Source organism: Poecilia formosa, unplaced genomic scaffold (assembly GCF_000485575.1).
Source record: "Poecilia formosa unplaced genomic scaffold, Poecilia_formosa-5.1.2 Scaffold410, whole genome shotgun sequence".
Classification (NCBI taxonomy): Eukaryota; Metazoa; Chordata; class Actinopteri; order Cyprinodontiformes; family Poeciliidae; genus Poecilia; species Poecilia formosa.
In genome coordinates, this window is record NW_006800349.1 from 474,929 (window position 1) to 484,839 (window position 9,911).

The 9,911-nt window shown below is 47.0% G+C and overlaps 2 protein-coding genes across 4 annotated transcripts in view; both read right to left on the minus strand.

Moving 5' to 3' along the window:
- Positions 1–508, minus strand: part of LOC103155048 (gastrula zinc finger protein XlCGF57.1-like) — a 7,600-nt gene extending 7,092 nt beyond the window's left edge. For all 3 annotated transcript variants that reach the window (XR_001659345.1, XM_007576571.2, XM_007576570.2), the window contains exon 1: positions 175–508. The gene's annotated coding sequence lies outside the window, so the exon portion shown is untranslated. The remainder of the gene's footprint in view (positions 1–174) is intronic.
- A 2,222-nt stretch (positions 509–2,730) lies between these two features.
- The window catches only part of thop1 (thimet oligopeptidase 1), a 12,243-nt gene continuing 5,062 nt past the window's right edge, over positions 2,731–9,911 (minus strand). The window contains exons 2-14 of the mRNA XM_007576569.2: positions 9,192–9,398; positions 8,359–8,507; positions 8,167–8,274; positions 7,922–8,024; positions 7,596–7,753; positions 7,384–7,519; positions 7,060–7,202; positions 6,291–6,514; positions 6,016–6,217; positions 5,755–5,941; positions 5,184–5,312; positions 3,065–3,201; positions 2,731–2,987 (exon numbers count right to left, since the gene is read on the minus strand). Of these exons, the coding sequence (XP_007576631.1) occupies positions 2,826–2,987; positions 3,065–3,201; positions 5,184–5,312; positions 5,755–5,941; positions 6,016–6,217; positions 6,291–6,514; positions 7,060–7,202; positions 7,384–7,519; positions 7,596–7,753; positions 7,922–8,024; positions 8,167–8,274; positions 8,359–8,507; positions 9,192–9,398 (2,045 nt within the window). The 3' untranslated portion in view covers positions 2,731–2,825. The remainder of the gene's footprint in view (positions 2,988–3,064; positions 3,202–5,183; positions 5,313–5,754; positions 5,942–6,015; positions 6,218–6,290; positions 6,515–7,059; positions 7,203–7,383; positions 7,520–7,595; positions 7,754–7,921; positions 8,025–8,166; positions 8,275–8,358; positions 8,508–9,191; positions 9,399–9,911) is intronic.

Consider the following 9,911-nt stretch of genomic DNA (forward strand, 5'->3'; position numbering starts at 1 on the left):
GAAACATAATCATTCTTGTATTTGCGTTTCTTAGTTTGTCAACCATAGTTTCAGGTCAAAAACATAACAATGACCTGAACTTTAATAACTGGTTCAGATGGTTACTTATAAACACTGATTAACGGCCTCTGTCGGTTCTGCCTGAATTTCTGCAGCTGGTTCCGGAAGTTCTACCTGAAACTGATCCAAGATCTGTCCGAACCTTCCAGAAAACAGTGGGACTAAACCCGTTTCTGGGTCCACCTTCAGGTTTTCACATAAAGTATCCGAACCCTCCGACCCTCCGGACCTCTGGTTCCGGTTCTAGCTCACAGTCGGGTCGATACTGCGCTCCATGCCGGTTCTGTATGGGGTTCCTCGGATGGTTCCGGGTCCGGTTCCGATCTCTGGACCTCCTGAAGACGTTTTTCAACTGAATCCAAGCAGAATGGAAGCTAACTAAGCTAACGCCACTAGCGCCATTTCTACTTCCGTCTGTAGTGTCACACAGTGAAACTCCCACAGAAACAAAGGGGCGGAACTGAAATGTTCCAGATCTGCGAAGTTAAAGGTTCGGTAGTTCTGCAGTTGGATCAAATTTAATAAATGATTCGTAAAGAAATTAGTTTATTTTCACATTTATAATTGACAATAAAATACGAGGAAAGTTAATTTGACAGATCAAGAAGAAATATCAAGTAAATATTTACCAAATAATGAGATATTTTTATTTGATTATAAAAAGCTGAACTAAGTAAATAATAGTGGTTTACCTTCTCATTTGACATTTTCTGACTTCTATTACCAATGAAGTATGATTGTTGTCTAAAAAAATAAAACCTTTGCTCCCATCATAACTATTTGGTTATAAAATATTGTCTCAACTGACAAACATTGGCAGACAGTAAGCAGCCAATCATTTCCTTCCAATATTCTTGAAGTTTTCAGTGGATCTAAAAGTAGGAACTGTTAAAATAATTAACCTGCATCTGAGTTTCTACTTTACAACTTCAGGATTAGTTTACAATCAATCCATCAAATTTTATTTGTACAGCACATTTCAGCCATCATCATTATCCGTCATCCCTCCATCTTTCCTTCCCTCCTTCCATCCTGGGGAAGATTTGCACTGCAGCATCCTGAACCCGCAGCAGAAGCTGAATGTTCTTGAACGGCCTAGTCAAAACCTCTGCAAATTTCAATCATAAAAACAAAAGGGTGAAACGTGGGAGTGAATACTTCTGTGTAACTGATCTGTGAATCCAAAATGTTCCAATATCAGAAACAATACACTTTGTGTTTCCATGACAACGATTTCAGAAATAAGCATCTGTATCATTCTTGGTTTAAACCTAAAACGAAACTGTAACCTGGTTTCCCTCAAAGCCAGTATTTCCAGTTCTAATGCCGGACCGGAACCAGATCCACTGCCGGATTGGAACTGGTTTCAGTGTGAAACCAGTTCTATGCCGGATTAGAACCAGATTGGAGTCGGATTGGAGCTGGATTGGATCTGGATTCGATCTGGATTGGAGTCAGTTTGGATCTGGATTGGAGTCAGATTGGATCTGGATTGGAGTCGGATTGGATCTGGATTGGAGCCGGATTGGATCTGGAATGGAGTCGGATTGGATCTGGATTGGAACAGGTTCCTGGTCATTTTGCTTCTTCAGCTCTAGTTGCATCATTATCTCCACAGAACATTTTAAACATGAATATTTAAACTTTAATGTTTAATTTTCCAGGATTAAAGTTAGATTATGATAAAATGCAGCTTCTATATTAGTTTCAGGGTTTCCCCCAGTGTATTATAAGCCTGGCGGCCCGCCATGCTTTACTAGCCCCGCCGCCAGGCTAAGTGTTGCTTTTTTATGTTTCTAGGAAAATTAAAAGAAAACAAAACAAACAAACAAAAAAATCGGGTTTTTTTGTGCTTTTTTTTTTTAAAGCCGGGCTGCAAAGAAGCATCTCTGTTGCTCTTAGCATTTCACTAGCAGAGCAGATTTATTCCTAAATGATAGGTTTATAATAGATAGGTTTATAGTTTATGCATTTAAACCCGACAGCACGGACCAATCACACCGCTGGCGCCTCTGCGCTTTGCCTCGCTCGCTGCCGCTGCTTTACCTCAGCAGGATCGCGCGCCCCTCCTTTCACTCAAACTGGACTCAGGCTGACCTGCAGGGGCGCAACTACATATTATTCAGGTGGATGCGAAAACATAAATCGTAAACTTGCCAGCTCCTTAAAATCTTGTATTTAAATTTTAAACAATTTAAAATAATTTATCTATGCCTAAACAATTAAATAAAATTTAACAGCATTGATAATCTCAATAAACAAGTGTTACATTTATGTATCTGTGGTCTGTTTTAAAATATTTGTGTTTATGGGGCCCCTGAAGCCCTGGGGGGCCCGATGGAGCCGCCGACTTAATTTGGATTAAACAGAAGTGCAAATTTGTTGCTTTTAGACTAGATTCAGGTTTAAATAGCATTTCACTGGAGATGTTTTCCTGTAACACAGTAATACTTTTACAATTCCTGTCAACGTAACATCTTTTAATACAAAAACACAGTAGACCGCCGGTAGACCGCCGGTAGAGTTCTATGTTTCTGTTCATCAAACCTTGGACTCTTTAGAGGATTAAACAACACTTGAGTTTGAAAGTTTAAAATGATTTCCATTAAGCTCCGCCCACTGTTTTCTAAACTCCTCTGATTTTTCAGCAAAAACGTGTTCAGACTCGGATCAACTCAAGTCTTTATTTTCTGCAACATTTTACAGGATTTTCTAGAAAATTCAGTCCACAGTTCAGACTGGGGCGTGCCGGCTGCTGTGATTGGTCAGCAGGGGCAGGGCGTGCCGGCGTCCGGCTCCACCGTCAGCCCTTTGCTCTGGAGGAAGGCTTCCTGTTTGGGTTCCCGGCCCAGGAACTTCCTCAGCATGTCTGCCGCATCCTCGGAGCCGCCGGGCTGCAGGATGAACTTCCTGTAGTCCAGACCCACCTGGAAGGACCAATCAGGAGAGAGAGCTCAGCAGCCTGGCCACCTGACTGGACAGGTGAGGTGGAGGCGGGGCTCACCTGGGGGTTCATGATGCCCTCCTGCTTGAAGCGAGCGTAGAACATGTCCGTGGAGAAAACCTCGCTCCACAGGTAGCCGTAGTACTGGGCGTCGTAGCCCCCCGCCAGGTGGCCGAAGGTGGCCGGCATGTTGGTTTCTGCAGGGGGAGGGTGGGCCAAATGTCAGTTTTCTTGCTCTGACATTACTTATGGTGTCCTCCAGGGGTCAGTGTTGGGACCTGAGTCGTTTGTGAGGTTTCTGAAGCATCACAGTTCGGTTTGCAGCTGATATTAATATTTTTACAGCTGCTACTGCATGAAACCAGAACAGAAATGAACAAACTGACCTTAATCTGGAGAAAACTTTTCAGAAATCATAAAGGAAATCCAGGCAGTAACGATCGATAAGTGGAAAGAGTGAATGCAGCAACATTTTGGTGTGATTTATTAGAAAATCTGCTGAAAACAGGAAGTGTGTTCAGAATGTCCTAGAACAGCCATCAGCAAAGGAAAAACATTTTCTGAACTATAAATCATCACATATGGTCTGTAAAACCACAACACTGGTTACAAAGGGAAGTGATCGGTAAATGATACATAAAGCTGCAAAATTTCAGACATTTCTGGACTTGATGTGATCTCTGCAATATTTGCATATATTTAATATGTTGTCTCCATGTTCACTTATAAATCAACAATCCTTAAATATTTTAATTTAGTCACTCATTTATGTTTTTAATATCGTCTTCAACAATTTACTTTTTCAACTGTCAGGGAAAAAATGTCATTTTGAGAATAAAGTTGTAATAATGCAAGAATAAAGACATAAAAGAAATAAAGTAATAACTTTATGACTTTATTCTGTTAATATTGAATTTTTATTTTACTGGAATGACTTACTTTTCTAAAAGTACATCCAAGAGTTTGGCCCTGATCCTCCACTTCACGCCGTATTTTTTAAAAACATAAACTTGGTTTTGTTAATATTGAGAGATGATCTGTTTATGTCAATAGTTGCCAATAACCGTGTTAAATTCTCCCCCCAACAGTAAATATCATCACCTGTACAATTTTTTATTTTAATTACAGCAGTTACTAATATAAAGTCAAAACAGCGTTGGACCAATCACAGCCACAAAAAATCATTTATCACATGTTCCACATGTGATAAATGATTTTGTTCATGGTTTATACAACATGTGAACAAATATGATCAGATTTTTTTCCATGTAAATATTGGATGATTGTACTGAATATGTAAAAACAATGTCATTAATTTCACATGCAAAAATCACATCTGAAAATCATGAACCACATAAAAAATGCACATGTGGTTCACACAAATTCTCACATGTGAATGATGTCAAACATGTCAAAGTGTTTACGTGTTATTTTGGAATTCTTCGTGGTAAAAACATGTGATTCCCAAGTTTTCACTAGAAGAGTCTTCATTTGGTGCTTGGTTTAAAAAAATGGGAAAAATGTTGAGAGCTTTCTCTTTTTTATGGATAAAAGGGATTTGAAGAGTTGGCTTTTATTTTATGTCAAACAAAAGGTAAGAAAATGTTTATCCAGCAATATAAATCTTCAAAGTACTGCGTGATTTACCGGTGAACCTTTCCTTACTACTAAAGTCATGCTAAGCTAGCTAAACATTGACTGAATGTTGGCCGATTTCACAGTTTGAAGCCGTTATCCTGAGTCCTACCAATAACTGTTTCTACTTAGCATCAAATTAGTGCAGATCTGATGCTTCACTGCATAAAGTTTCCCTCAGCAGCTGCTTCCAGTCAGAATTAAAGTTATAATCAAACGGCCGTTTCTCCCTCTGTGTTCGGAGCGTCACAGTGAGCTCATCATTATGATGACATCACCGTTTATCATATTAACCTTTTAGTCTTCCAGTTGAAAAACATGAACTGACCTGTATTGTTTTTAACACACTGATTTTTCTTCACTGCCCAGAGAATCATAGTTTTAATCATAGTTCAAATGTTTCCTTCAGCCACCAAACGGCGTCACGTTGCTTTAGTTAGCAGGTCGGAGGAAACCATGTCATTCTGGTCAATTACACACTACTGTAAAAGTAGGACTTGGCTGTGTGTGTGTGTGTGTGTGTGTGTGTGTGTGTGTGTGAGACCTTGTGACGCAGGGATCCCCAGGATCTCCCGGCAGAGCCGGCCATACTCCTCTGCTGGGTCCAGTCCGGTTCTGGTGTGCAGAGCCTGGTCCACCTTGGCCAGAACAATCTGCCGCAGGTTAAACAGCCCTGCAGTCCAAAAGTAACTTGGTTACGTTACTGATTTTAGAAGGACCTGCTAGCTCTCTGCTGCCACCACCTGGCAGAACTTCCTCAGCAGCCTGAGACTCAGAGATGTCAACTCAGCATTTCTGGAGCCGGTGACGTTTGATAGGCTGCACAGTTTTATTATGATTCCTGTCAAACAGCTGCTTCGTTCACCGTTAGTGCGTCCCAATTCAAAATGCGCTGCTCCAACTCGGCATCCGGGCTGCGACTTTTGTTGGCATTTCGAGTAACCATGGCGACGTAATCAGTGAAAAATGTTTATGCGCTAATGAAAATCAAAGTTTAACTGAAAACCTGTCACTCTGCTAGAGAGACGCTGGATTTCTGACTGCTGAAATCCAGGTTCTGACCAGAGGTTCTGTGGACCGGCCCGTTTGGACCAGAATCACGGTGTTTGACGTACCGGTGTTGGCCAGCCGGGACTTGATGAGTTTGTCCAGGAGTTCTGCCGGGATGGGTTTTCCCGTCTTGTAGTGGCGGGACATCCTCTGCAGAGGCTCCGCCTCCCAGACCCAGTTCTCCAGCATCTGGGACGGCGCTTCCACGAAGTCGCGCTCCACGTGCGTCCCGCTGAACATGGCGTAGTCCGCCTGCAGACACAGCAGCAGCGGGTCAGGAGGCGGAGCCCTGTGACCTTCTGTGACCTCACCGTTCAGCGGCGGACCTGGGCGCAGAGCTGGTGCATGACGTGTCCGAACTCGTGGAAGTAGGTCTCCACCTCGTCGTGCTGCAGCAGCGACGGCGCCGCCGCGGTGGGCTTGCTGAAGTTGGCCACCATGGCCGCCACCGACATCTGGCGCGAGCCGTCGGGCCGCAGGCAGCCGGGCTGCAGGCCGAAGCAGGCGGCGTGGCCGTACTTCCCCTCCCTGCAGGGACACACAGGTTCTGGTTCTGACCCGGCACCAAGCACCTCGACCCGGTTCCTGCTGCGGTTCTGACCTGGGGTACAGGTCCAGGTAGAACTGGCCCACCACATGGCCGGCGGCGCGGTCCCTGACGCAGTAGAGCGTGACGTCGGGGTGCCAGGCGGACGGCGCCGCCTCCAGCTGGAAGCTCAGGCCCAGCAGCTCCTGGTAGAGCTCCAGCAGCCCGCGGGTCACCACCTCCATGGGGAAGAACTCCTTCAGCAGGTTCTGGTCCACCGCGTACCGGGTCTCCTCCACCTGGTGAGGTTAGGTCGTTTTATGTATACAACACATTTTCAGCAACAAGAAATCAGAAAGTAGAATCAGTCTGTGATTCATCAACTGTTTCTCTGGAATCTTGTTCTCATGATGTTGATCTCAGGTTATGACATTCAAATCATGTAAAGGAATAAGAACACCAGGAGATCTTTTACGTCCAATAGTTTGATTCAAAATCTGGATTGAGTGAATATATAACTAGATGCTGCTGTTCTGGGTACAAATAAAACTAATAGGAGTTTCTCTGGAGGATAATCTAAAAGGTATAAAGCTGAACTAACTCCACAATTTCTAAAAGTAATAAACTAAACAGATGAACAGGGCAAGAAATGGTGAAGAAGGACAAGAGGGCGGAGACCAGCTGACCAGATCCATAACCTGTAGATTCAGAGGATGTGCAAAGAAAGGCTCCAAAAGAAGCAACATAGAAACAGAGCAAGAAGAGGATGGGAGCCAGAGAGAAAACCTGGGGACACAGCAGATCAGCAGCGCCACCATGAGGCCGGACAGGGCGCGCCTCCTACCTGGGTCATGAAGTAGCGTGTATCCCAAGCGTGCAGCTGTCCATCGAAGACAAAACCTCGCTTCTCACACTCCTTCTGCTTCAGCTGCAGCAGGACGGAGCGTTCCTCCTCACCCAGAGGCTTCAGCTTCCTGGACAGGTCCTCTGAGACGGAGACAGATGGAGACAGACAGAGACAGACAGACAGACGGAGACAGACAGACAGACAGAGACCCTTACATGGTGTGGAAAATACTGGGAAATATATTAAAGATGTCTGACAGTTAAATATCGCCATCAGACGCAGCCCTCTGATTGGCCGGTGTTGTGACTCTGCTGGACCCACCCAGGAAGCTGGCCACCTTCTTGGCAGACTTGGCCATGTTCATCTCCAGGACGAAGTCAGCGTGGGTGCTGAAGCCCAGCAGGGAACTCTTCTGAGCTCGCAGCTTCACCAGCTCCTTCAGGATCACAGAGTTCTCCTGGAAACACACAGCTGGGGAGGTCAGAGGTCAAGCCACGGTGGAGAAGGCCGGCCCAGCCCCGGGGAGAACAGACCTCCTTGCAGCGGGAGTTGAAGGCCTCCTCCAGCTTCCTGCGGGTTTCTGGAACGAAGCATTTCTTCATGGTGGGGAAGTAGTGAGGATACTTGAGCGTGATCTTCAGCTGGTCGCCGTCCTGATCCAGAGAGCTCAGGAAGTCCTCAGGGAGCCCACCTGGTGGTCCCACACAACCACACCAGTTCAGACTGGGAGCATCATGGAAAACTGTCCAGAACCTCCAGATTCAGTCAGTCCAGTGATAAATGTTGTGACTTTGTGGTAGGACAATAGAGGCTCTGGACCACGTGGAGGTTCTGGTTCTGGTTCTGGAGCAGGACTCACCCAGCTGCTCCCGGGTGAAGCTCAGGCAGGTGGTGTCCTCGTTCAGGTTCTTGTTGAAGTCGATGCTCAAGTTGCTCAGCTTCTTCTTGATGCTCTTGATCTCCTGAAGGAGAAGGAGAACGACGGAGGAGGTGTTAGAGCAGCAAGTTCTCCAGAACCTCAGCAGAGCCCGCTCAGTCCAGAACCTGGTTCAGCAGGAGTGAAAACAGTCATGCTACAGTGGAGACAGGAGGAAGCAGCGCCACCTGTTGGGTCTCGGTGGGCAGGTGCAGGCCGTTCCTCCGGCCCAGCTTGATCAGTCGCTCCATGTAGCGCCGAGCCTCCGGAGCGATGCTGGTGCCCTCCGTCTTCTTCTGCAGAGATGGACAAAAATCACTCACCATGCCACTCTGAGGGTCAGAGGTCAACTGAAGCTCCTGGCAGTGACATCAGCTCACCTGCAGGGCGACGATCCTCAGGTAGACGTCCTCCCTCATGCTCATCTCCACGTCGAACTCGGACAGACGCTTATCGGCCTCAGTGCTGGCTGCCCGGACGTCCTTACAGGGAGAAACGTGCTGGGGGAAGTCCAGCATGTTCCTCTGGACTGAGGCACGGGGCGGAGTCACAGCAGAGGGGGCGGAGTCACAGCAGAGGGGGCGGAGTCACAGCAGAGGGGGCGGAGTCACAGCAGAGGGGGCGGAGTCACAGCAGGGGAGAAAACAGACCTTTAACCTTCAATCAGACCAGCTTTACTTGCTGAATGTTTCCTGGAGCTCAGGAGTCGTTTGGTTCTCCAGAGACCAGCAGGATCGTCTCCATCTGCAGAACTTGTGGCCTCCTGCAGAGGGAGGAGTTGCCTCAGGTGTTCTGAAATAATACTGGACCAGTCTGGATCGGGTTCTGACATGACCTGGTCTGGACCCACTTCTAAGCTGGACTGGTTTGGAGAAAAAGATTATTTTCACTTTTAATTTGTTATAAGACTGTTAAATTAAAAGACTTTTATTTTGGAACAAATGAAAGCAGGCTGGTGGAACGGACCAATCAGGAGCTGGAGATGTTTTCATGGAGAACAAAGCTGCTGCTGGTTCAGCTGCTTTGTCTCCAAACTGCTGATGGGATTTGAACCATCGCTCTGATTCAGGCTCTGCTGACTCAGCTCCACCACAGACAAAGCAGGAGATCCCCAGCTGACCCCTGACCCCAGCAGAGGGCTCCATCCCTCCCAGACACCTTGTGAGCAGAGGAAGCTGGTTGTGGTGTGACCTCTGACCCCCAGCAGACTCACCGGTGTACTCCACCTCCACGTCAGCCAGCGCCTTCAGCGTGTTCTCCATGGTAACGGCGTCCAGCTCCAGCCGGCCCACGCTGTCGTAAACCTCCTTGGTGTTCCGGATCAGGTTGTCGGAGCGCTGCCGGATCTGCTCCGGGCTCAGGTCCCAGCGCAGACGGTTCTCCGCGCAGACTGCCGCCGGGCTGCCGAACGCCACTTCACCTGGACACACGGACAGGTGAGCACGGCTGTGAGAAAGTATTCACACCCTACTGGTGCGTTCACACCAAACACGTTTTGACCGTCGGACACGTTGGATCCGCTCGACACGTCAAACGCTCAAAACGGTTTGAATCGCGCCACACTAGATGCTCCAAACATGCTGCACAGGCCTCAAAGCGCCTCCACCGAGACTTTGAATGTAAACCAGACGCGCCTCACGCTCAAACCGCGTTTCGCTGTGAACGCATCATAAAGCTTCCTGGACGAACCTGAAGAACATCTTCAGGGACTGAAGAACGCTACAGAAAACCGGGACTATCCTCTTCCTCACTCTGTCAGACAGCAACAGTGTCTTCAGTCAGAGGCTTCATCAGGTCTGCTGCAACACTGTCTGCTAAAGGAGGATCTTCCCTGAGTAAAAAACTAATCCAGTTCATCCATGACTCATCCACACTGACCAGGGAGGCACGGTGATGGCAGTGTGATGGTGAGGGGCGGTTACTGGCACTAGAC